General features: G+C 42.4%; 1 protein-coding gene across 3 annotated transcripts in view; it reads left to right on the top strand.

Annotated features, from left to right (window-relative positions):
- The first annotated feature begins 2,807 nt into the window (after positions 1-2,807).
- Positions 2,808-27,179, top strand: part of FMN1 (formin 1) — a 386,235-nt gene continuing 361,863 nt past the window's right edge. For all 3 annotated transcript variants that reach the window (XM_073012011.1, XM_038009790.2, XM_073012012.1), the window contains exon 1: positions 2,808-4,828. In XM_073012011.1, coding sequence (XP_072868112.1) covers positions 2,974-4,828 — 1,855 coding nt within the window. In that variant the 5' untranslated portion in view covers positions 2,808-2,973. The remainder of the gene's footprint in view (positions 4,829-27,179) is intronic.

Raw genomic sequence — 27,179 nt, 5'->3', positions numbered from 1 at the left:
TTTCTTTCTTTCTTTCTTTCTTTCTTTCTTTCTTTTCTTCTTTCTTTCTTTTTTTGTAGAAACAAGGTTTCACTATGTTCCCCAGACTGGTCTCAAATTCCTGAGCTCAAGCCATCCTCCCACCTTGGCCTCCCAAGGTGCTGGGATTACAGAGGCAAGCTGCTAAGCCTGGCCCCAGTGAGTGTTAAAGTAGCAAGATGTGAGACTTTGTTAAGAAATTATGTAACACTAAGTTAACAAAATTTTAAAAAAACCAAAAAACAAAAAAAACTTCTTTATTCGAATTAGGTGGAAAACCAATTTGTTGGTAGAAGGCAGTAGATGAAGAACAACGTGACCTATGAAGCAATGTAGTGAGACAGACCTGGGTTTGAAACTTGCATATTCTGAGCCATATTCCCTTAGACAAGTTCCTTTATCTCTCTGAATTTCAGTTTCCTCATCTGTAAAATGGAGATGTACTGATTACATGAGACAACAAAATGAAAATATAAGTGTATATGTGCTCAGTATATACAAATTCCCTCTCTTGGGGAATAGAATACATTGTCATATTCCTATTTGAAATTACCACATAAACTGTGCTGTGACTTTGAACGGATTCTGAAAATTTTTTTTTTTTTTTGAGACAGAGTCTCACTCTGTCACCAGGTTGGAGTGTAGTGGCGCGGTCTCGGCTCACTGCAACCTTGGCTTCCTGAGTTCAAGGGATTCTCGTGCCTCAGTCTCATGAGTAGCTGGGATTACAGGCACATGCCACCACGCCCAGCTAATTTTTGTATTTTTAGTAGAGACAGGGTTCACCATGTTGGCCAGGCTGGTGTGGATCTCCTGACCTCGTGATCCGCCCGCCTCAGCCTCCCAAAGTGCTGGGATTACAGGCATGAGCCACCGTACCCAGCCAATTCTGAACATTTTTAACACTCCTCCCCCAACATCACACACTTCTCCTAATCCATGGGAATTGAGGAGATAAGAGGAGCTACAGGAAAATGATGCTTGAAGAGAAAGGAGAGCATTCTATGTTTCCAGAACAGCATAGCTCATCTGCTGCTTCCCTTCAGTTTGTCTGAGAATTCATTAACTGAACTCCTAATGCTTAGTGCTCAGTATCGTGCTCAGTGGATATTGACAGCTTTGCAATTGCTTTTATTACTGATTATTATAAATTACACAATAAGAGACTACCTCCTAAGTGAGTTCTTGGACATATGCAGACAGTTTGTACCAATAATTATTAAGTATCCTTACACATGTGCATCTTTAGAAAATGCTGGCAATGAACATTTTAGAAAAGTTTTAAAAATACAGCCGGGAGCAGTGGCTCACACCTATAATCCCAGCACTCTGAGAAGCTGAGGTGGGAGGATCGCTTGAGTCCAAGAGTTCCAGATCAGCCTGGGAAACATGGCGAAACCCTGTTTCTACAAAAAAATACAAAAAAACTAGCTGGGTGGTGGTGGCACGTGCCTGTAGTCCCGCCTACTCGGGAGGCTGAGGTGGGAGGACCACTTGAGCCTAGGATGTTGAGACTGTAGTGAGCCATGTTTGCACCACTGCACTCCAGCCTAAGCAACAGAGCAAGAACCCATCTCTAAAAAAAAAAGACTGCTTGAATGAGAACAACCCCATGTACAATTGTGAAAGAGGCAAGGCCTTTCCTGGTCTCCTGACATTCTGGTTTGACCAGATATCTGCAATTTTCATAACCTTCATTTTATCACTCTTAATTTTCTCTCTCTTCCTCAAGAAGTTACTTTTACCAGACTCTTCCTCCTTTCTCTCTTCCTTCACTCAAAATATACTTTTATGTAGCTTCTTGCTATTTAGAAGCAGTTAGAAAAAACCTGAGGAAAATAATTCACTAAAGATATCTCAAGGGCTAACGAATAGTTACTGTATTATCATTCCCAGGGTGTGGGCGGTGCTTCTTTTAAGCAAGGAAGACTTGCAGACTGGGCAGTAACTTACGAAACTAGGAATATAGAGTTTGTGTGTGGGGATGGTAGCCACAGAGACATTTCTGAGGTCCCTCATATCACACAAGGAAGCAGCCACCTTCCCTAATTATGTGGCATTTCAGCCATTTCTGTGGGAAGTCATTGAAAATCTGTACAGGGCCAGCACTTCCTTATAGATTTTTTGCTGTTCCTCTGCCATTCCATTTGGCTCCAAACAGACAACAGGAAGGAAATAAGAAGGAAATACAACAACAACAAATAAATAAAAAAGAAAATCACAAAACTTGATTAAGACTTGAATTATTTAAATTTTAAACTTTTACATGAAATGTTTACTGTTGACTCCAAATTTGGGGCCTAAGATCTTTCCTCACATTGTGTTTTAGGTTAAATTGATAATCTGAGCTCAGATCTTGAAGGTGATTTTTAGAGGGTAAAAAGGCCTGATCTATCTTTGCAAAGTAATATTCCAAATATGAGTTATGAAAATGGCTATGTTGTTAAGGATCTCAAAGCCCGCTAGAGAAGGACTTCTGGGAGTTATGATAGCTCTGTTTTACAGAAGAACATAAACCGAGGTCTAGAGAAGTTGAGAGACCTGATCCAGGCTGCACAGTGAGTCCCCATGGAGTGAAAGGGGACTTTTGTCCTGGGGCTGAAGTGAGAGGACTTTCCCATCTCTCAGTTATACAAAAGTTCTACTGATCAGGAGTGGGGTGGGAGTGAGGAAGAGATTGAAATCGGGCTGTTGTCTGATTCCTTGAGTCGTTGAGGTCAGCCAGAGAGGAAGGATAAGTCATGGTTATGCTTTGATTTTATGTTGGTGTGTGATTTATGCACTCTGTTAGACAAGCTGCTTTCTTCCCCTGTTCCTCTAACAGGCAGTCTCATTGCTGGAGATGACTGTCAGCTGCTTTCTCTGCAGAGCCACCATCACATGCCTCACCACTGGAGCCTGGGAAGCCTGACCACAAACCGGCATCTCCAAGGCATGAATAATTAGGTAGGCATAATGGAAGGTACTCATTGCACCCTCCAATTGCATAAGCCCATTACGGAACTCTGCTACATCAGCTTCTATCTTCCAAAAGGGGAAGTCAGAGGATTTTCATACAAGGGCGCTGTTACTCTAGACAGATCCAAGAAAGGTTTTCATAACTGCTACCAAGTCAGGGAGGAGTCAGACATCATCAGCCTCAGCCAGGAGCCGGACGAACATCCAGGCGACATATTTTTCAAGCAGACTCCCACGAAAGACATTCTGACTGAGCTGTACAAACTCACCACAGAGAGGGAGAGACTGCTAACCAATCTCCTGAGCTCAGACCACATCCTCGGGATCACGATGGGGAACCAGGAGGGGAAGCTGCAAGAGCTGTCGGTGAGCCTGGCCCCCGAGGATGACTGTTTCCAGAGTGCTGGTGACTGGCAGGGAGAGCTCCCCGTGGGCCCTCCCAACAAGAGGAGCACCCACGGGAACAAAAAGCCTCGGAGGTCTGGTGGAAGGAGAGAGAGCGCTGGGGCTGTCCCACAGAAGAGGACAAAAAGAAAAGGGCGTGGAGGCCGAGAATCAGCTCCTCTGATGGGCAAGGACCAGGTCTGTTCCAGCCACTCCCTTCCTCTTTCTAGAACAAGGCCTAATCTTTGGGTACTAGAGGAGAGAGGAAATCTGCTTCCCAATGGAGCACTTGCCTCATCCCTGCAGAGGAGAGAGAGCTGCCCCCCGGATATTCCCAAGACGCCAGACACAGACCTTAGCCTTGGGAGCTTTGAGACGGCTTTCAAGGACACCGGGCTCAGAAGAGAAGTGCTGCCCCCGGACTGCAGCTCCCCAGAGGCAGGAGGGGATGGAGCTCGGAGGCCGCCGAGTGGGCTGGAGCATCAGCAAGCAGGTTTGTCTGAAAGTCACCAGGACCCTGAGAAGCGTCCAGAGGCAGAAACGGATGAGATGGAGAAGCCGGCTAAGCAGACTTGCAAGCAGATACCTGTCTCCAAAGTGGTGGCCAAAGTTCAGGACCTGTCCTCCCAGGTACAAAGAGTAGTTAAAACGCATTCTAAGGGTAAGGCGAGGATTGCCATTTGCCCAGCAGCCCACGCTGAGTTTGTACCCAAAGCTGACTTGCTCACCCTCCCGGGAGCTGAGGTGGAGGCTCATGGTTCCAGGCGGCGGGGCAAGGAGCGGCAAGGGGATGGGTCATCGCGGTCGCCAGCCAGGGAAACAGCCTCCATTTCTAGTGCGTCGGCCTGTGCCCAGGGGGCTGTGAACAAGGTCCTCCTGAAGGTGATAGAGAGCGAGAAGTTAGATGAAGCCCCTGAGGGAAAAAGACTGGGCTTCCCTGTCCACAGGAGCGTCCCTCACACTCGCCCAGAAACCAGAAACAAGAGGAGAGCCGGGTTGCCCCTCAGTGGCCACAAGTCCTTGTTTCTGGATCTGCCCCACAAAGTAGGTCCTGACTCCTCCCAACCCAGAGGGGATAAGAAGAAGCCATGCCCCCCAGCACCGGCAGCTCTCAGCAAGGTGTTTAATAATTCAGCCTCGCAGTCCAGCACACACAAACGGACGTCACCTGTTCCCTCGCCTCTGTCTCCGAGGCTCCCCAGCCCTCAGCAGCATCACAGGATCCTCCGGCTCCCTGCACTGCCTGGTGAGAGGGAAGCTGCTCTTAATGACTCTCCTGGTAGAAAGAGCCGTGTCTTCTCTGCTGACACCTTGGAGCCACCATCCTCTGCAAAGGTCACGGAGACCAAAGGAGCCAGCCCGGCCTTCCTCAGAGCAGGCCAACCTCGGTTGGTGCCTGGGGAACCTTTGGAAAAGAGTTTGGGGCCAGGGAAGACCACAGCTGAGCCTCAGCACCAGTCACCTCCAGGTTAGTCTCTGTTTAAGATGTTTGGAATCTGTTCTTGGCTGATTCGAGAACTATCAGTCTGCTTGTGCTACTTAGAAACTGACTAATTAACAATGGACCAAAATTCCTAGGCCTGTTAGTTCACTTTGCAGCAAGAAAACGGGGAGTGGAACAGGAGGGTGTGGAGATGATGAGGATGGTTTTGACCTAGTGGTTCAGAGTTATAGTTGCTTCCAGAAGCAATACTTTGTGAATGTCTTTTATTTATTTATTATTATTATTATTATTTTGGCATTCTCTAAAGCTGCTTCTGTGGTTGCGTAACAGTGACTCTCAAAGGAAACAGGAACCGGCAGAGAGAAGTAGTAACTTGTCCCTGCCTTTGATGGTACCAGTGGGTAATTGGCCTCTTGACCTGAATTTTGCTGTTCATGCTGCTGGAGTCATTCTAGGGATTCTCTAAGCAGAAGTGCAAAAGCACGCTGTGTCTTCACTTATGTCTGTAGTTTGAGGTTTTTTTGTTTGTTTGTTTTAGTAATCATCTTGGTAAGTGCTATTATTTTATGACAAAAACTTTTGTTTTTCACCAGAAGAGGAATGAATTCAGTCTAATTTGAAGAAACTTGGTTCAAAGTTTTCTTTTTTTTTTTTTACGGTTTTTAAATTTCCCATATAAGCACAAATTGACTTTATTCTGTAGGTATCTTTTACTTACGGGTTGTTACTGTTACTGGTATAGCATCAAGCATCGTTTCTTATGTAAAAGGTGCTAAAGAGCTCGTTTGACTTATATACTTAATGTGATTTAAAATGTTATGTGAAAATAATTTTTTGGATTCAATAGGACCAAAAAAGACTATGTAAAAGAAGCGCCACTCCAGTATTCATTACATTTTCTAGGCTGTTGTGGCCAGAATCTCAGGGTTTTATATGCCATTGTGCAGGTTATGTGTTGTGTTTCAGAGATCCTCTAACAGCATATGGGCAATGCTTTGTCTAGGGAATAGCTCCTAATATGATAGACAGTCTCTTACAGGTTAGAGCAAACATCAAGTGCAATCTTTGAGATAAAAAAATATATCTAGGGAAGAGGAGCTTCAAAGCTTTTTGGTCGTTTTGAACTTGTGAAATTTTATAAATCTCTCTGGATCATTGATCCGGGGGTAAGTCTTTAAAAATGTGGTAAATGCTTTTCATCTTGTTGTTTGCAATATGTCAATCTTGTTTTGACGAGATTTGCTACTTTCATAACCAATATGCTTCACCAGGAAAGTCCCAGAATTGTAGATTTTATATCATGTATCGCAGAACCCTAGAGATTAAAATTCTTTCTCTTTCTCCTGTCGGATGCTGAGGACTTAGAATCACTTGACAAGGAAACTCTCTGAGGTTAAGGGAGAGATTCCTGGAGGCATGAGTGTAGAATATCTTAGCTGCCTTAACTCCAAAAACTGTGCAGAAACTGTGCATTCAATACATTGCTCTTTAGTAAATCCTCTTTTTCCTCAATTTAGGATTATTTTATTATTTCACCCTTTTTCTATTTGAAAAATATCATAAACGCTCCAGTGTGTCTGAGTCAAGGCAGGCACACAGAGCACACTCAGTTTCTTTTGGAGACTGACCATGAGCCCCCTGAGTGACAAGTTGAATGGATGATCACGCGTTCCCTTGGGCTCTCCATGCCATCACCCATAACATTCCCTTTACTTTGGCCTCAGCCTTCCACTGGGATCTTCAGCAGCACTTTCAGGAGCCAGTCATAAGAACTGTAAGGATGTCCTGTGCTTCTAACATTATTAAAAAAAACGGGGCTGGAAAAGGAAAGGAGAGTAGGAGTGGGTAACAGCTTTTTTTCTGATATGGGTAACTCCTCTACTGTGGAGACTTCCTGCAGGGCCTCCAGCCATTACCTCCTATTGGCCCCACTTTGAAAGGCATGAGGGAGGGGGTTCCCCAGATAGTACCTTTGATTTGTATCCTGTGTTCTAGTTCCCTTTGATTTGTATCCTGTGCTCTAGTTCCGTTTGATTTGTATCCTGTGTTCTAGTTCCCTTTCCTTTCTTGATTTTCCCTTTCCTGTCGCCGTGAGTCCTCTTTATATTCTGAACCCTTCAGTGACTCCCTGTAGCTGGGAAGCCTGTACAGGGAGAATTTTCCTGTTTCCAGCTACCTTTGTCTTTCACTTCATTTCTCTTCCCACCTAGAAGAGGGCTCAGACAGTTGCCAGCAGTCCAGAAAGAGGGGTGAATAATTCATTTACCTTCACAGTGTCCCTTTGTCTGAATCCAACTCCCACCTTTCTCCCAGGTTAGCTATTAACCAGATTAAGTTTATGGTCTGTGGACATTTATTTCCTGTGGAAATAACATCTAGGTATTTTTATTGAAGTGATGTCATTAAGATTATTGAAAGCTCTCATTAACTGCTCAAGTAAGATATTAAGTCTGGCAAAAGTAATCAGATCTGTTTCCAGTTGGAAGACTCTTCAATGTTAGAGGCAAGTAGTAATTCCCAGGAAACAGTGAAACTCGCTTATCCTTGTTACGAGACTAAGCAGTTAAAGCTAACATTACCATTTATGCAGGATGTGGCATAAGGATATCACAGAGGCCAGTGATGCACCTTCTATTGGCTTTGTAATTTTCTTAACTTCTCATTTCAAGGATGATGCGTGGGAATCTCTTACCTAGTGGTGTTAAAATAGAGAATATACTAACAAGAACTGGTAGTCAGGTTTTTCTTCTCCTGCCTTCTCCCACCGCCAACCGGGAGATGGGTTTTATAGTATTTTATTTGGGGGATGGAGATGGATGTGGAATGTTCCCAAGCCTTTGTGGAGTATGGTCTTCCCCGAAACCCTGAGGAACTCTAGTTGTGCTAGCCTGCAAAGCAGTGTCCTTGGGGCTTGGTGCTAGGATTCCTTTCTGTTGTGCTTGCCTTCATTTACCTTTGATTCAAAGTAAACCCTTTCGTGCCAGAAGAATCACAGGGAGTTTGGCTCACCATACTCGGGAAATGCCCAATCTTTAGTGTGCTCTTGAGTAATCTCGTGGTTGTTTTCCTTTGACGGCAGTCACTGATGTGGTGATGGAAGCATATGCTCCAGGCATAGTTCTTCCTGATATTGAGAACTGAGAATCACCTGATCAGTTCCTGTGCCCATGAAAATATGTAATTAATGTCAATTTATTGAGTTAAGAGGCATACATGAAATAAATTTTATTTACATGTGTAAACCCCTAATGCTACTGTCAAAGCTTTGATTTTCTCTGTGGACATGCATTATGGGAAGTAAATATAAACTCTTCCCATATTAATATGAAGGTTTGATGCAATTCCAATAAAATTGTAAAGAAGCTTCACAACATTAACAGATACATGCAGCCATTTAATATTACTACAGAAAGTATGTAGTACATAGAAAATTATCTAAAATTAATTCAGGGGGAAAATAGGACTCAAAAATTGCATCAGCCATATTCTACCCATATAAAACAAATACAGGAATTAAGCGGACATAAAGTATGTTGCTATGCACTTTTGAGAAAGTAATAGCATCTCAATTAAAACTCCATGTAACTGTGACCTGGCAATCCCACTTTTAGGAATTAGCTTCCATAAACATATGTACCAATAAGAATATAGGCATAAGGGGGTTTATTGCAGCATTGTCTGTAGTGGCAAAAAATAGCTAGACAAAATTTGAATGTCCATCATTAAAGAAATGTTTAAATAAATGGTTGTACATTTATGCTCTGTAATATTATGAGGCTGTTCAGGGCACTGATCTAGATTTGTATCCATTTGAGTTATAAAATAATACATAAAATGCTCTCAGTTTTTGTAAAACAACGATCACCCCTCCTGGTATATAAATATATATGTTTGGTCCAGGTTTGAATATCATGGAGACGGTGTGGAAGAAAACTGGCCAGGCTGTTAACATTCCTTATTGAGGGTCAAGGCAGTGGAGGTGGGGAATGAAGTGAGTGAAGGGGAAAGATGCAGAAGCATTGGAGAAAGGCGTTAATTTTATTTCCCTTTACATATTTTTATATTGTTCCTCTGGTTGTAGTGAATATGTTACTTTTATGATTCTTCAAGAGTGATTTAACTTCTTTTATTTTATTTTATTTATTTATTTATTTATTTTTGAGGCAGAGTCTCGCTCTGTCGCCCAGGCTGGAGTGCAGGGGCCAGATCTCGGCTCACTGCAAGCTCCGCCTCCCGGATTTACGCCGTTCTCCTGCCTCAGCCTCCCAAGTAGCTGGGACTACAGGCGCCCGCCACCTCGCCCGGCTAGTTTTTTGTATTTTTTAGTAGAGACGGGGTTTCACCGTGTTAGCCAGGATGGTCTCGATCTCCTGACCTTGTGATCCGCCCGTCTCGGCCTCCCAAAGTGCTGGGATTACAGGCTTGAGCCACCGCGCCCGGCCACTTCTTTTATGTTTTAAGAAAAAAACAAATTCACCACCTAGAGTGCTTGTGTGTGGGGTGGGGGGCGGGGAGTACAATTATAGCTGAACCACACTTTTCTATATTTTCCCCATGTCCTTTGAGGCAAGAATTTTAGCACTGAGAATACATGATTGTTACAAGGGGAAATGGAGGTTGTTAGAGAGCTGTAAACGCAGTGCCCAAAAAGCACTAGTCCAGGAGGTAGGGCTAGGATGAGGATAGAGCATAATCCAGAAACCAACGGAAGAGAGCAATTCAGAGAGGCCCCTGGATGACTCAGAGTCCTGAGAGGAAACAGATACCTGCAAGGCTGAAGGCACAAGGGAAGGAGTGGTCACTGGAGCCCACAGAGGGGAGACTAATGGAGGGGAAGCTCTGTCAGGAACTGTGGTTTGTGGTAGACACACCCAGCGGAGAGGAAGCTGTGGGGATAAATATCCCAGCCTCACTCTCCTCTGGACCACTTCCTGTAAACCTCCTCTAACTGAACCAACCAGAAAGCACAGTGTAAAGGAGTCAAGCCAGTGGCTGTGGCCTACGGGGTCAGCCTTCCAGGGCCAAGAGCAGGTTGAGAAAAATGGGGAGTGGATCTGGAGGGACCGGTGGGAGACTGGATGATGGGGATGAATTATGCTATAAAGAACAGGAAAATACTGTTGCTTCTAACCCTCTTTGGGGGAGTTACTTCGGTAGAATGATGTCTATGAGTTAGACTACAAGAGGCTAAAGATGAGTAGGTGATAAGGAAGTGGAGATAGTGGCTACCCTCCGATTTATTAATGAATGGATGTGAAAGATAGGATGGAATTTTAAATGAGCAACAGGGGAAAGAAGAATGTGTGTTTATGTGATATATGGGTATATGTTTTGTTACAGAACAGTGGTAATCTTAATACCTAAATGATTATTACCGTGTTTTATTTCTTTCTCATGTGACCTTTCTCCCTCTAAATTTGATTAGGTTGACCATCTTTTTACTGTTAAAAGTTCATACAAAAAGAAAGTAAATTGGAAGTCCTGGTAATATGATTTTTTGTCTATGGATTCAGAAATAATATTTGTATATTTTTTTCAAAAAACAACACACAAAGCTCTTAACATTTCACAATGATTGAGATCCCATTGTGCCTGCTTGCTTTTTGTGTAAAGCATAAAGAGAATTTTAAAGAGTGTCTTTTCCAATTATCTCAAATTAAGAATAGCTAATTGGCATGTGAAATATGAAATAAATGTTCTACTAATGAACAATTTGTATTTTAAGGTCGGTTTCTGTATAAAATAAATGGTGAGTATTTTTCTCGTGTGTTTGGTTTTTAAAGGGAAATGTGACTTAAAGGCCAGGACCACGGCCAAAATCTGACGTTTTAAAACCCCAAGCCAGCTCTATGCCTGTGCATTTTTCCCCAGATTAAGGTTGAATTATGCTTTGAGGACACCTTCCACTGAATTGCTTTTCACATGTCTCTATTTTTGGATTCAGAGTACAAGATATAAAGCAAAGTTGTCAGTCTGTGGCCTTTGGCTATGCACAGCCATCCAAAATCATTCCAAAGATGTGTAGAAATAGCAGAATAATACCATGATTAAAAGTTACAGCCACTGATAAATGTAAAAGATAAAACTATTTTTAAAGTAAATAGATACTAAATTTTAAGGAATAATTCATTGGATATATATGTTTACATAACTCAACATTCTGCCTCATGGCATTATTGGTTGGGACATTAGAAAAAGACAAACTGGCCGGGCGCGGTGGCTCAAGCCTGTAATCCCAGCACTTTGGGAGGCCGAGACGGGCGGATCACGAGGTCAGGAGATCGAGACCATCCTGGCTAACACGGTGAAACCCCATCTCTACTAAAAAATACAAAAAACTAGCCGGGCGAGGTGGCGGGCGCCTGTAGTCCCAGCTACTTGGGAGGCTGAGGCAGGAGAATGGTGTAAACCCCAGAGGCGGAGCTTGAAGTGAGCTGAGATCCGGCCACTGCACTCCAGCTTGGGTGACAGAGCGAGACTCCGTCTCAAAAAAAAAAAAAAAAGAAAAAGAAAAAGACAAACTTTTTGGGTTGTAATTGGATTACAAACATTATATCAAATTGATAAAGCAAAGTACTGAAAATTGAAAGCATATGTTTTGTTTTCTTTCTTTTTTTTTTTTTTTTTGAGATGGAGTCTCACTCTTGTTGCCCAGGCTGGAGTGCAATGACCTGATCTTGGCTCACTGCAACCTCTGCCTCCCAGGTTCAAGGAATTCTCCTTCCTCAGCCTCCCAAGTAGCTGGGATTACAGGCGTGCATCCAGCTACTTTTTGTATTTTTAGTAGGGATGGGGTTTCACCATGTTAGCCAGGCTGGTCTCGAACTCCTGACCCCGTGATCTGCCCGCCTCGGCCTTCCAAAGTGCTGGGATTACAGGCATGAGCCATGGCCTGTTTTGTTTTATTTTTTAGGGACTCCTGAGAGAGAGTACTTTTTGAAAACAGTAGATACCACTGTGGCCCCACCCCCTTCCTCTTGATAACTGTGAGCAGATAAATGACTATGGTGCCGATCTCACTTTATTTGCTTTCTGATCCCTTACAGGGATAGCGACTTCTGTTAGATAATTTTAAAATTGGAATTAGACCATATCTAATATATCTTTATGGTCCCTGGGCTGTGATACTAGGTCATACCATCCCCCTGTAGTTCCTCTGTGTGCCCCAGCAGCTCAGCCTCCTATCACGGCATGTTCTGGAATTTCTTCCCTCTCATGGAAGGTTCTAGGAATTTTTTTCACAGTCATGGATTGTTCCAGTACATTGAAACAAGGGCCCAGAGCCTTATAGGAAAGAACTTGAAATCAGGTCAGAATTGGAATTCAGACATGTATAGGATATAGACAGATCTGAGGGGTTCTGGAAGGATGTTGGACAATAGGGAGGAACAAAAAACTACTGAAGGAAAAGTACCATGAGAGAAGAACACTTCTGGGTCAGAATGTCTGTGGACAAACACTTCCTCATCCTCCTAGGAGGGCCCCTACACTTGAGGAAGAAGGAGCTTTGGCACAAAGAAATGAAAGAACTTTATCATCAGAAGCCCAACAGTTTTGCGTGTGGAAGAGCTGTTCAAGAGAGGTAGGGACTTCCTCTCTTGAGGACTGGGTTTCGTGCTAAGCAAGTGAGTGAGGACTTCAAACACTGAGATTCAGATTTTTGTATTAATAATTCATGGTATAGTCCCAGTTACTCGGGAGGCCGAGGCCCAAGAATCACTTGAACCTGGGAGGAGAATGTTACAATGAACCGCGATCACACCACTGCACTCCAGCCTGGATGACAGAGCTCTAGAGACTTCATCTCAAAAAAAAAATTCATGGTAATACAATTTTATTCACAATAAAGTCACAAATCAGTTCATTCAGGTTTCACCTATTTTTTCTAAAATGTTAAAGTTTTGAGTTTCAGTTTTGTGTTTAGATGGAGAACCCAGAAATGCTCCTATGACTGAGTAAAGCTGTTGGTTTCCAGGTGAGCCCAGAGGAAATGTGGAGAGTAAATAAGGCGTGCGGCTTGGGCCTCAGCTATGTTCTCCCTAGGATTCAGACTTGTCTGGACATGTCTGGATGATTTGACAGTCACGCCTGTCCAGAGTCATCTGCTTGAGTGCTGGGATGATCATCACAGGACAAAGCTCATCTTAAGGAAAGCAAGAACTTGAGCCACATCCAAGGGTAGCGGCTACCCCGGGGAGGGACAACCCTCAAAATAGCAAGACGTATGTTCTCCAGATTTTCTGTTGCGCCAGCCCCGTGGACTCATGCCTGGAGAGAGGACTGCCATAAAAAAAGCAGTGTGAAAATTTAAAGAGTAATGTTACTAAAATTTCTTTAGGACATTGAAAGCAAGTTGTGCATAACAGGATGTACAGACTTGGGGAAGCAGAGTCCCTGCTGGAGGTGCTATGGAAGCACGGTGTGACAGGGCATGATGAACTAGATTTTGTCCAGTATGGTTTTATTTATGGTAGAATGAACGAGATTTTGTCTTATCCTAAGGAGAAGTGGGAGAGGTAGGCAGTTGTGTCTTGGACAACACATCTGGCACCTTTGACTACAGCAGCCCTGGTGCCCATTTTGGAAGCATCAAGAGGCCCCTTGTGCAGCCGGAGCAAGAGATGAAAACAGTGATGAGGAGGAAGGGTTACATCCACAAGCACACATGATTTCTAGAATGATTCAGGAGAAATTGGTGTTGGGGAGAGGGAAGCACCAAAATTGGTAGAGTACGTGAAATACCGATTTTGTAGCTTGTTATTACTCCCCTGATTGCAGTTGCTGGAAGGAGTTATGTCAAATTCATAGTGGTTTTTTGAGAATCAAAATGAAATAATATCAATGAGAAGTTCATAAAGCACTTTTTAAAATTAGCTTTATTATAATTACACATCATTGCTGCTTCATAGGGGTAGAAAGGATTTTAAAATCCCACTCCTTTTGGTATTTTCCAATGATGAAATGATGCTACAAATAATAGCTCACAATGAGTTGTTTATTCTATATGGATTTCCTGATTTGCTCTTGATTAAAGTTGCTACATTAGCCTGTGTGTTTTTTTTTTTAAGGCACTTACTTATGTAGCATCTTTGTCGATATCTTATTGTTTCATGTAGGTTAATATTGGATTTCTACCTAATTTGCATTAATAAAAAAACTTGAGGGCAGAGGTCATAAAGGATACCTCTGAGGTACTCCCCACAGTGTCTGGCTTCAAACTGATTCACTCAGTGGCCTTTGAATTAAATCAGGGTTTTAAAATTTTCTAAATTAAATTAAGTCAGAAAGGAACTAGAATGGCATGTCTGACTACTAATGTCATTTCAATGTGAAATCTTAAAGGATGAAAGAGCAAAAGAAAAGAAAAACAAAGGTCCCCTTTCTTCCTACCAATCATTTCTGAATCATGTGAAGTCACATTTTACCTCTTCAAAGTGTTCTCAATTTCTGCATCTAATAGTAATTTTGTCCCTCCTGATTTCCATATCGTATTTTTATCAAGGCAGTAAGTTTTAGACCTCAATTATCTGCCTCTTATATGTGTTTTTTTTAATATTAACTCATTGATTCTTGTGTGATAAATAACTTAATCTTTAGCTCTTATCAAGCTTTTGAATATAGGACCTTATCTTTTACTTTGGATGCATGCTTTGCAGTTCTATAAATAGTAGATTAATAGGTACTGATTCTTTTAAGGAAATTGTGGTTGTTGACTTTAATTAAAAACAGCCTTCCAGCTTACAGTGATAAGGCCGTGGCTGCAAGTGACAAATTGTCCTTAGGAGTAGTCAGACAGGATGATTGGGAATTCTGCAGCTGACATGCCACCCAGCAGAGTAAAATGGGTTTGCCTGGCTTTGTTCTTGGTGTCCCATCTTCATTTGGAACCTGTTTCTCCTAGTGATAGAACACTTCAAAATGGAAACAGATGTCTCTTTATTTTTGGTTTTTAAAAAATCTCTCCTCAAAGATAGCAACGGTATCGCATTCATCATTGTATACCTGGATCAGTTACTGAAACTGACCCATGGCATATACTCAGTAAGTGTTCTATTGAATGAATGAATAAATGGATGGATGAATGATGAGAGAACTTAGTCTGAAAACTGGTAACAGGGACACATTTTTCCCATTTTTCCTATGTTAAACAATGAAACAGGTTTCATGCCATGTTATGTGATTGCTATCGATGTTAGATGCTGTTACCCTATTTTGCTAGAAAATGCTTTTTTTTTTTTTTTTTTTTTAAACCTTGAAACTATTCATCTCTGCATGGGTTTGGGATTCTAAATGTACTCAGAAGATGGGAGTAGAATTAAATGGAACTTGGGTACTCAAAGCCAAATCTTTTGTGAGCAAAGAAACTGGTTTTTTAAATGGAATAACTTTACAACATATGATTGGCTTTACCAGAACAGACAGCTTTACATTTTAAAATGAGACTTAACTTTATTGTAAAATCCAGTTACTGAGGGGCAGTCAAGTGATCAAACTTGAAACAGAAACCAGAGGTGGTTTAATGTTTCATGTATTTCACTGGTCACAGATTAACCATGTTGCATTATCCATGATCAAAGGACAGCACGTTTGAACCAAGGTTCATTTTATGACCCAACATATTGGTGAACTAGAAGGCCAGGCAGGGACTTGTAACTCTTATAGGCTGTGATTCAGGGAGTCCTACAAGGCTCACCTGCTGGGTGCCTAATGCCCACCATGGAAGTTTGCCTTCTGTGTAGGCACTGCTGCTAGAAAACTTGTGTATAATGCAAATATAAGTTGAGGTCACATGATTGATTTCCAAAAGCTATGCACAAAACTTCGATAAGTCATTATATTAATAGGCCAATAAAATTCCCGCTATTCATATTACCTAGCAGAGCAAGATCTTTACAGAATGGGTTATGGGATGGGTTTCCAAGAGTGGAAGTAGAAGTCAGGGTATCATTGGCATGCCACAAGACTCATCGCTGCTCTCTGCCCTCATGGGATTTTTTAAACAGCTTTTTGGCATCCTTTATCAAATTTAGAGAAAAATTGAAACGGCAAGAGGTGTCTGGTGACAGAATCAGAGCTTGTTCAATTTCCCTAAGCTAAATGGAACAAGATTAAACTCAAGAGGATAATGGAAAAATCCTGCATTGAGATTAAACTATCCACTTACAAGTAAAGGACATCAGGGACCTCAGTTTCTGTGTTGGCTGACAGCATATTGATTTTTGAGCCAGTTGGGTAATGTATAGTTGTTGAAAACAAAAAGTCAGGCTATGTTAGAAATAGAGACTCATATCAAGGGAGAAAATGTGCTACTGTACTTTATAGAGTCTGATGAATCTGGAGTTGTTGGTATAGTTATAGGTACATATTTGAAGGGCATTATTGACAGATTAGATTACGTGTCAGTGACCAGGATGGAAACATATCTGAAAATTAGTTCATGGGGAAAAGAGTTCTGTTAAATAGAGTAGTCCATGTGTCACAATGTGAAAGTGATACGTGAGCAAGGTGGTATAGCGTATGCTGTGGGTGCCACCCAGATCCCCCTTGCAAGACTAACACCCTGTCCCCTCCGCTGCTGGCAGCATTGCCAGCCAAAGGCTTACAGCTGAGGGCCTCCCCAGGAACTGCCCTCTCCACATGGGAGCTACCGCTCCCATTCTGAGTTTCCATCTGAAGTGTCATTTGCAGAGGGCAGTTTCTGGGGAGGTATCAGCTGGAAGGGGGGAGGTACTCCCAAGATGACACCTCCTCAAGCGCAGGCCTGACCAACGACTTACCTGTGTGTGAGAGTATGGAAGCTCAGCACCATTGCCTTGTGTAGGGCAGTTCTGAAGGGCCATCCCAGCCTCCGTGCTCCCTACATTATCACCTGAGGCCTCTGTCCAAACTGCATCTTCTCCACTCCTGCGTCCCTCACTTTCCCATAGGTATCGCTCCAAAGAGCACTCTCCACTAAACCTTCTGCATGGAATCTCTTTTCAGGGTCTGTTTTCCAGGGGATCCTACCTGTGATAGGTGACATTATGTTACCTATAACAGCTCCCATTATTTGTAATGGGAGAGGATAAATTATTTGATGAATGACGCTAGGACAATTAGTTATCCATGTGGGGAAAAAAAAAGTTGGTTGTACCTTATGCCATGCACAAAAATCTATTTCAGGTGGATTTTGAACTGACATGTGAAAAGGAAAACTTAAGGCTTTTAGAAGAAAATACGGAAGGATTAGGAAAGGGTTTCTTAAAGGCACAAAACATAATGAAGATTACTGGTGAATTTGTCTATATTAAAATAATATAAAATTAAAATTAAAGGAAAAGCATTTGACTATGACATGATATCATTTAACAAAGTAAGAAGAAAAGCTGGGAGAAGATATTTGTAGCTCTTATGACTGACAGTTAGCATCCAACATTTGTAAAGAAATCATATAAATTAAGAAAAGAAAGGCAAACTACCCAGGAGGAAAAAAAGGAGCAAAGGAGATAGTCAATTCACTTATAAGAAAGTCTAAATGATGAATGAGTATACAAAAATATACTTAGCCTCACAAGCAATTAGGAATATGACAATTAAAATAAGATCCTAGTTTATACACATTAGATTGGAAAATATTATTTCCAATTTATATTCTACCTCTTCTTCTTTTCTTCCCCTTCCTTTTCCTTCCTTCCTTTACTTCTGTGCCTTTGCACATGCTGTTTCCACAATAAACTTCTCATCTGTCAAGACCTAGCACACATGTCATTTTTTCCATAAAGCTCTCCAACCTCCCTGGTTAGAGTTAAGCATTTCCTCTTTTATATTTCAGATATTGCTTTGCACTTCTTCCATCTTAAAGCACTTGACATTGTTGTAATTATTTGTTTACATGGGAGTCTGACACTAGATCACCAGCTTCTGGGTGGCAGGAATCATGTAATGTTTCTCTGTGTGCATATGCCCTTGATCGTAGTGTCTCATACCCTGGTAACGAGTCAACATGGGATGGGGGAATCTGCCATTCCTTGCCCCAGTGACTCTTCCATTAGAGCAGACTCCTTCAAAATCAGATCTGAATTTCAGACGCTCTGTAACGGTTGCTTTGTTTTCTTTTTTGATGTATCCATTAAAATTTGTTCAAGAGCAACTTTATTTTTGAAGAGTTCTTAATTGTTCATCACCTGCAGTGGAGCATATGGTTGAATGTGTTTTCCACTCTCAATTTAATTAAAGGGGATAAACAGCTGTGTGTGTGTGTGTGTGTGTGTATGTGTAACCATAGGTGGAAAGTTGCATAGGGACAAAATAAATTTTATTTGTCTTTGTTGTTAATTGCTTTTCTTTCAGGGATATTGCTGCCTAGTGGCATCGTCAGGATTTATTTCTAATCCTAAAAAAGTGAAATAAATATACTTTGCCTACAGAGAGAAAATATGTCAACATATTTTAAAGAACAAAATATCTCTCCCTCAGGAAATTTAAATTTTTGGAAACATACACCCTAAAGACATTCAAAATTTTTCTTATCTTTTTTAAAGAAAGTCAGTGACAGTTCTATATACTCCACGTGGGAGTATATGATTTAGTTGATATTTGTTGCCTCTTAAAATGATAATTAAATAGTAAAGGTGAAAAGGATCCCTTGGCTCTGTGCCTTCATGTTATAGATGATTAAAATGAGGTTCCAGCTGAAATGTCATAACTGTCTATTGGTGGAATATGCTGGATCTTCTGACTTGAATTTCGGTGCTTTCCTTTCTTCCAAATTCTGTTCCTACTACCAATTTAAAGGTAATATGAAGCTTATTTGGATCTTTAGTGACATTGAGTTTCAGTAACACCAGCTACTTAGGGGTGTATGTATTTATTTATTTAGAGACGGAGTCTCGCTCTATTTCCCAGGCTGGAGTGCAGTGGCGCGATCTTGGCTCACTGCAACCTCCGCCTCCCGGATTCAAGCGATTCTCCTGCCTCAGCCTCCTGACTAGCTGGGACTACAGGCACCCGCCACTGCGCCCGGCTAATTTTTTGTGTTTTTAGTAGAGACGGGGTTTCACCTTGTTAGCCTGGGTAGTCTGGATCTCCTGACCTCGTAATCTGCCCACCTTGGCCTCCCAAAGTGCTGAGATTACAGGCGTGAGCCATCGCGCCTGGCTGACAACAGCTATATAGGTATTTATTTTGGAACCCTTGAAACTTCCTCAATAAGCAATTGCCTGGTGGCCTTCGTAAAATTCATAATAGATTTTCATTAGCACCTTAACTCAAGGGGATACACAACTCCATTTCAGTGCAATATAATTATTAGACTCGTAGTCAATATGGATTAAGAGGTGAAGCTTTCAAAAATAAATGTCTATTTTTTCATTAAGTTATGATAATCTGTGAAGTGCCATAATCTTATATAATTATTGAAATATCATTAGTAATATCCCCAGACTGGAAAATTGTGGGCTTGGTGTGGCCAGTGTGCCTCTCATCCTCTCCTAGTCCTCCATTTACCAGAAGAGATGAGATGAACCTGCTCATCATCACTTCACCAAGAACTTATCCAGGGTCTTGAAATAAAAGGAGCTTTTCAGGTTAGGTTAGAGATAGTGAAGGGCCAGAGCAGACTTTGGAAGGAGGCTGCTCCTAGCCTCTGCCCTGAACCCTTTCTTTTCCTCTCCCACTACTGTGGCCGCCATCTCTCCATGCTGGGAGGGACACAGCATGATGAATGATGATGGGAACTGTCATCTGAGCTGGGTTGGAGCCCTAAATCATAGCTCTCATACTTAGAAGAACCCTGTGTTTTCGAATAATCAAAACTTTGTTTCAAAGCTGTGTACCTGGTTTAATGAAGACAGCAATGGTATCCTCACTTCTAGGAGGAGTCAAGTTATCTAGTAACCCATGAAAATACAGAATTTGCCAGGATAATTGAAGCCTCTGTGTGCCCACATTGAGAGGTCAGACAAGAGGAAGGTGGCAGTATCTCGCCGGGAACGTTGGGGGACATGCCTGACTGTCCTTTGGGCGAGATGTCAGAGGAGGAGATGATAGTAATATAGGGACACCTGCATAGGCCACATTGCATTAGCAAAAGGGAAGAAAAATGAAACGGAATGAAGCTAGTGAGGATAAGGAGCAACAGCTGCAGAGCCCAGGGGCCAAGAGTTGGTGATGCATTTCAACCTACTCATCTTTAGGTTACTCGATAGAAATCTGATTCCCTCAAGTATAGGCAGTCAATGATAGTGTTCCTGCAGACAGAGCGTTTCCTGGAGGCCTTTTCCAGTGTTTGTTTTCTCTGCTCATGTGCCTTCATCACTTTCATTTTCCTGTGTCATAGCAGGCAGTTGTGCCTATGGATACTGGTTAATAAATAACAGTAACAGCAACAGCAGTCCTTTATTCTTGTGTACCAGCTACTGACTTGGACACTTGATAAATATTGTATTGAAGCCAAACCATAATCTACACAACAGTTATTATTGTCTCCATCTTACAGAGGAAGAAATGGAAAGTCAGAGAAGTGAAGTGCATGGCCCATGTCACCCAGCTAATAAGAGGTAGAACCCAGAGTCACACCCGGTCTGACCGACTGCAGCTGCAGTCCCTCATCTCTTCATGACTGTGCCTTGTAACAGGGGACGGATTGAAAACCCGGAACCAGGGCAGTAGGGCAATTTGTTGGGCGAGCTGTATAGTGGTGGGTTCTTTAAGAAACCGCAGTACCTGACGCTCCCCTCTTACCTCTGATGTCCGTAACCATGTCGCGAAGCCATGCCCCAGTGTAAATAAATGTGCAAGCATTTTACATAGTATGTTGAAAGGAAATATATTGTCCAGTTTTGGCAGGAAAAGTAATTTCTTGTATGGAGTCTGAACAAAAATCAGAATCCTCTCCTGGGAAGAAATGTGGACACTTCTTTGGTGATATCATTAAACATTATCCTTTGAGCTCATTAATCTGGGGTTTTACCAATCAGTCATGTCTTCCTCTTTGGGAGTAGTTTGGAATCATACAGGTTTCCTTTTTCCTCTTAGAAATATATATATAGCTGCCCTTCTCATTCAAGGTAGGCAGAGGGAACTCTGGAATGCTTCTAAAACGCCCACCCTGGCCTCTTAAGTAGAAGAGGCCAATGTGGAAGAGGTGCTTTGCTACTGAGTGCAGGAAGCAGTGAAGGTCCCATGGCAACAGGGAGTGGGGAAAGGCAAGGGTGGCAGGGGCTGAGAGACAGCTATGAATAAGAACCACCAGTTTCAGTGACATCTGTGGGTACACACTTCATTGCTTACCCAGAACTTTTACATACATTATTAACAGATTCTCATAAAAATCCCGGTTACGGGAGGTTATGTTTCTGTCTCCTTTTTTTTTTTTTTTTTTTTTTTTGAGACAGGGTCTCACTGTGTCACCCAGGCTAGAATGCAGTGTTGTGATTTCAGCTCACTGTAACCTCCGCCTCCTGGGTTCAAGAGATTCTCCTGCTTCAGCCTCCCAGGTAGCTGGGACTACAGGCTCCCACCACCACGCCTGGCTAAGTTTTGTATTTTTAGTAGAGACAGGGTTTCACCATGTTGGCCAGGCTGGTTTCGAACTCCTGATCTCAGGTGATCCGCCTGCGTTGGCCTCCCGAAATGCTGGGATTCCAGGCATGAGCCACCACGCCTGGCATGTTTCTGTCTACTTTAAAAAATTATTTGTTTGGTTATGTTCTACGTTGTTGCAGAAATCATTTGAGAGACTTGCATTCAATATAGCACATAGAATACCTTTAAAACAGGTGATAGAAATTAAAGAGAAAACATTGTTTTCAGGGTTGTATTGACCAGCACAAATTTATCTTGACTGATGACACATTTCAGAGCCAAACCCTGCAGAGCCATTGCCATGATCCTTGCTTCCGTTTTCAGGAGGAAATAACTACAACATGGTTCATCAAGAAACCACTTGCTTAGACATTTTCACCCTGACATATGTTATAAGTGGGAGTTTAAGAACTATTCCATAGTCCTATTTGAAGCTCTTCCCAAACACGTCTGCCTCTGAGTTTATGCTTATGTGTCTTTCTTGTCTATGTGGGTAGGCTGTATACATGCATACAAATGTGTGTTTTTCATATTCTCCCATGAAATTTAAACATCTCCAAGACGCGTGCTTTTGTGCGATTTTTTAACAATCCTGTCCCTGAAGCAGATAATGACATCTCTCTTTGAATGAGGATGGAGCCAAGACTCCCAGAGGGTACCTTGCTAAGTAAACAGCAGAGGGACAATTTTGACGTTAGATCCTCTGTCCTCCCTTTGTACCACATTGTGATGTCATGGGGATAATTTCAGTGGCCATGAAGCCACCTGCTCTGAACTTAAGTAGTGAACATGGCTGCATCATTCTGATTAAATTTATATTGATATCTACAAAGCATTCAAAAAATTGTTTGTATTCAACGAATATTTATTGAATCCCTATCATATATTCATCGTTGTTCTAAGTATAGTAGACACAGCAGTAGACAAAACAGACCAAAGCAAAGCTAATTTCTGTCCTCATGGAGCTCACACTCATTCTAGAAGGGTGAAGACCAAAACATAATCAGTAAATTGTATGCTGTATGTACAGCAGGGGATGCGGGTGATGGGAAAAGATATTCCATGGTTTTTTGGTTCATAGACTAGAACAGTTAGTTTTGGTACACAATGCACGATAAGAATTCTATCCGGTGTTAAGTAGTATATTTTAAGACCATTGCGTAACCTTGGAGAAGTAACCTAACTGATTCCAGTAGCATTCCAACAGAGAGAGTCCCATCTTACACAGTCCTTGCCAGCCAAGCTCTCGGTTTCTCCAGCTTCACTACCTCTGCCAAGAGGCCTCCTTGTTCCTGAGGGAACTGCTTTTCTCACATTTCAGAAGGACAGTGCATACTTGTGTCAAGCTGAACGGGATCTTTCCTATTTGATGCCGGTGAGCAGCAGTGCCAGGGAAGACACACTGACAGAGCAGACATTCTCCCTAACTGGGTTATTCTGTGCTGTGCTGTGGCTTATCTTATTCTGAGATCTTCCTACTGTTGTCCAGTTTGTACCAACATTTCAAAATCAATATTCTCTTTATTTTTAGGGACACATTTTGACAAAACAGGACTTCAGAAAAAGGGTGCAATTCTAAAAACTCTCAAAAGGTTACACTGGCCTTTTGAAAACATAATTTATGTAGAGAAACTTCTAGTGCAAGATCCTCAAATAGTTGTATATTTAACATCTAAAGTGCAAGTCAAACATTTTGTGTGAATTTTGACACTTAAAAAACATTCCTTGGGGGACCAAAGAAAGAGGGGCTTTGGAAGATAATATGAAGGGAGAAACTCAAAAAGCAAAGTATTTCCAATGTATAGGCCACCTTTATTTTAGAAGTGAAACATTGTAACTCAAAATGCTTATTTGTTTGTTTGTTTATTTATTTATTTATTTATTTATTTTTGAGATGGAGTCTCACTCTGTCACCCAGGCTGGAATGCAGTGGCACGATCTCGGTTCACTGCAACCTCCACCTTCTGGGTTCAAGCGATTCTCCTGCCTCAGCTTCTCGAGTAGCTGGGATCACAGGCATGAGCCACGATGCCTGGCTAAATTTTGTACTTTTAGTAGAGATGGGGTTTCGCCATGTTCGCCAGGCTGGTCTTGAACTCCTGACCTCAGGTAATCTGCCCACCTTGCCCTCCCAAAGTGCTGGGATTATAGGTGTGAGCCACCGCACCTGACCTTCCCTTTTATTTTAAAATTTTTCAGAAAATGTGAGATAGCTGAACGTCAGAGAGGTTAAGTAACTTGTCGGATCATAGTTCTTTTCTTTCCTCTCCTTTCAGTGCTCTCTACTTGACTTTGTGGCCAACAGCCCACACGTTGGTTGTGAGGCTACCCCAATCAAATCCCCTAATGGCTAGCAGATCTAGAACTCCCATATAGCAGCAGCCAGGTGCAAAGTGAGGTGATGAGGCAGCTAGATAACTTGTTTTGAAACTGCATTTACATGCCAAACATACTCTTTTTATTTAGATTGTTGTTTATTGGGTAATTTGGGGTGAGGTGAGGTGGAACTGTTAGCTCAGCATCCTCCCCCGCAACTGCCTCCTGAGACATCCCTGGGCCATCCAGTGGCATCCTTGCCACAGTTTTGTCTCTTTATTTAATCTTTATGTTATTTTCTATAATCCCACTTAAAATTTTAAATTGGCTGGGCTCACACTTGTAATCCCAGCTCTTTAAGAGGCCGAGACAGGAAGATCACTTGAGCCCAGGGGTTTGAGACCAGCCGGACCAAAACAGCAAAACCCTATCTCTACAGAAAATACAAAAAATTAGCTGGGCATGGTGTCGTGTGCCTGTAGTCCCAGCTACTTGGGAGCCTGCGGTGGGAGGATCACCTGAGGGAGTTCAAGGCTGCAGTGAGCCATGATTGCGCCAGTGCGCTCCAGCCTGGGAAAGTGAGACCTTTCCTCAAAATAAATAAATAACAAATAAAATGAGATGTAGAATTCATTATCTAATTTTGTAATTTATTAGATCTACTTATCATTTTATAGATGGCTGGCATGGCTTATAAAAGCTTTGTGGTTTGAGTTTAGTATCCTGGACTAATGTTTCATCCATAGCACAGGTTGGAAGTAGACACACCTAATTGTGCTTCTCTGAACTCTGAGCAAATAGTTTGATATGTTTGCCCTTAGTTCCATTTATTATAAAACAAGTAGAAACGTTAATGTTCCTTCCATTGTCCCAAAGATGTATCAACCGTGCCCCCTGTGGCTCTCAGGATCGTTTGAAGAAAGCATTCATACTTACAGTTATTGTTAGCCATAATTACAGAAACTGTGGGGCTGAGAAGGTCATCGAGCCTCATCTCTATTTCTAAGCCAGAGTTCCAGAGAGTGACTTTCCTTAGGTCAAGTAGCTAATGGGCACAAGAGCCAGAATTAGGAAACAGGTCTCTAGCACTCCAGTTAATGCTCTTTCCTCTACAGTTCTATGGCCCTGTTCGTACTCTTTGGCCCTGTCATTTACAGAGAACCATAGATCTGTGTTCATATTGCCCTGAGAGGTTCCTTAGAGACCAGAAGACTGATCTCTTAGAAGCTCAGGGACTGTGTCTTGCTCAGAGTCGCAGAGGCTGTAGGTGCTGGAACTGGGACTAGAGACCAAGTCCCCGACTCCCAGCACACTGTTCTTTCAACCACACACTCTCCTTCTTTGTTGATGGCTGTGCCTTGGGAGGGTTTTAACTCATAACCTAAAGACTCCCATGAACTCGGTTGCATAATCCTCTCTTCCTTGTGAGTTGAACTGTTGAGGGACACACAGTTCCATGTAGTGATGGTGCGTGATATGGGAGGCAGAGAGATGCAGTGCTTGGCCCCCTATTCCCGTTATAAGTCTGTGACTTGGGGCACTTCTGTAGGCCTGGGTTTTACAAAGTGAGGGCAATTAATTAGAGATTCCTTTCTGTTCCAGAATTCTGTGGTCCTTTCCCAGGCATGTATGTTTCTTCATGTTTCGTCCAGTAGAGGGGGGTGTGTGCTCACAGACTAACAACCCCTCTGGCCTTCTCCAGGTTGGATTATTGTGGAGACATCTTGAAGATGTGGTCAAAGAGGTGCAGGTCCAGGCAGGCATGTGCGTGGGAGGAGCTGGAGACAGTGATGGAAGAGTTCAGGTGGCTGTGCTGTCTGATGTTACAAAAGGAAATTAAAGGTGTTCCTAGGAAACAAATCACCAAGGCCCCCAAAGTTCTTTTAGGTTAATGTCTCATCAAGAAGAAGAATAGGCTGGGAAGCTGCAGGTTTGGATGTTCCTGTTGCACTTCTTCTCTCTGTTCTTAGGTGTGGTGAGTATCCTGGGTATAATACATGCATATAATATTAATACTGCAAATGACCTGGCACTTATCTGTGACTTACAGAGCTCTGCCTCATGATATCATGTCAGCTGTGGTCTGAGGCTCCTTTTCCAAATGACATGATGTGGGCTGCATTGGAAAGAAATATAGTATCTCCTTATGGGACCCAATTGCACACAGGCAGCTTCTTTACACCTGAAGCCTACGTGCTGAGGTCTGAGAAAGACCAGCTGATTCTTTCATCTTGAAAGTGATAGACTACAGTGGACCAAGGTAGAGTACTCCCCCACACACCAAAAAAAAAAAAGAGAAAAAAGAAAAAGAAGTACCAGAGACTGGGAATGAGAAGTGTGGTTATAGAGAAGCTGAAGCTGTTGAGTAGTTTTGGAGAAGTGCTGATTTGTTGAAAATATTCAGCTGTTTATATTTTGTATTATTAGAATTGAGACAAGCATATTGCAGCCAGGAAAGAAGAAGGAAGAGGGGGAAGAGGAGACAAGCTGAGAGTTAGAGCATGAGTAATGGGAATAAAGAAAAGAGGGAAAAGAAAATTCTTGACTTTCTTCCAACCCAGCTGTGGAAGATATTATTTCAGATCCTTTGCCTAACTGGTCTGAATGATTGCCCCGGGTAGAGGAAGGCAAAGATCATTTCAGGGCACTTCCTGGGACTTAAGTGTTTTTATCTTTTTTTTTTTTTTTAATTATTATTATACTTTAAGTTCTAGGGTACATGTGCATAACGTGCAGGTTTGTTACATATGTATACTTGTGCCATGTTGCTGTGCTGCACCCATCAACTCGTCAGCACCCATCAACTCGTCATTTACATCAGGTATAATTCCCAATGCAATCCCTCCCCCCTCCCGCCTCCCCATGATAGGCCCCGGTATGTGATGTTCCCCTTCCCGAGTCCAAGTGATCTCATTGTTCAGTTCCCACCTATGAGTGAGAACGTGCGGTGTTTGGTTTTCTGTTCTTGTGATAGTTTGCTAAGAATGATGGTTTCCAGCTGCGTCCATGTCCCTACAAAGGACACAAACTCATCCTTTTTTGTGGCTGCATAGTATCTTGTTCTCTCCTTCTTGTAGAGAGGGTCAAAGCAGGTGTGGAAAAATAATGATCCGTGCTATTCAGACTAGTATCTTTCTCTGGGGATCTTAAAGTGCTTTTATTACATCTACTTAAACAGCATTTAATAGCATGGTAGAGATGTTTCACTCACTTGAGGCTGGATTGCCCTCAGAGGCCCCTTACCTAGTAAGTGTTGACTACACTTTTCCAGCGCACAGACCTCCCCTCCCCATCGGTTTCCTGATGGCCTATCCTCATGGCTGCTCAGGCTGGTTGCTTTGAGGAGGCCGCCTACAGTGATGTTATGTCTCTGTATGAAACTCTCAGTGGGGTCGTTGTATTTGTGAAGGATACTTCCTGCGGCAAGCACTTGGTGTTGCAGATTATTATGTTCCCAGTTTGCGAGAGCTCATGAAGAATACACAGTGGTCTGGGC

This window comes from Chlorocebus sabaeus, chromosome 26 (assembly GCF_047675955.1).
Source record: "Chlorocebus sabaeus isolate Y175 chromosome 26, mChlSab1.0.hap1, whole genome shotgun sequence".
Classification (NCBI taxonomy): domain Eukaryota; kingdom Metazoa; phylum Chordata; class Mammalia; order Primates; family Cercopithecidae; genus Chlorocebus; species Chlorocebus sabaeus.
This window is presented reverse-complemented; position numbering and strand designations above follow the sequence as displayed.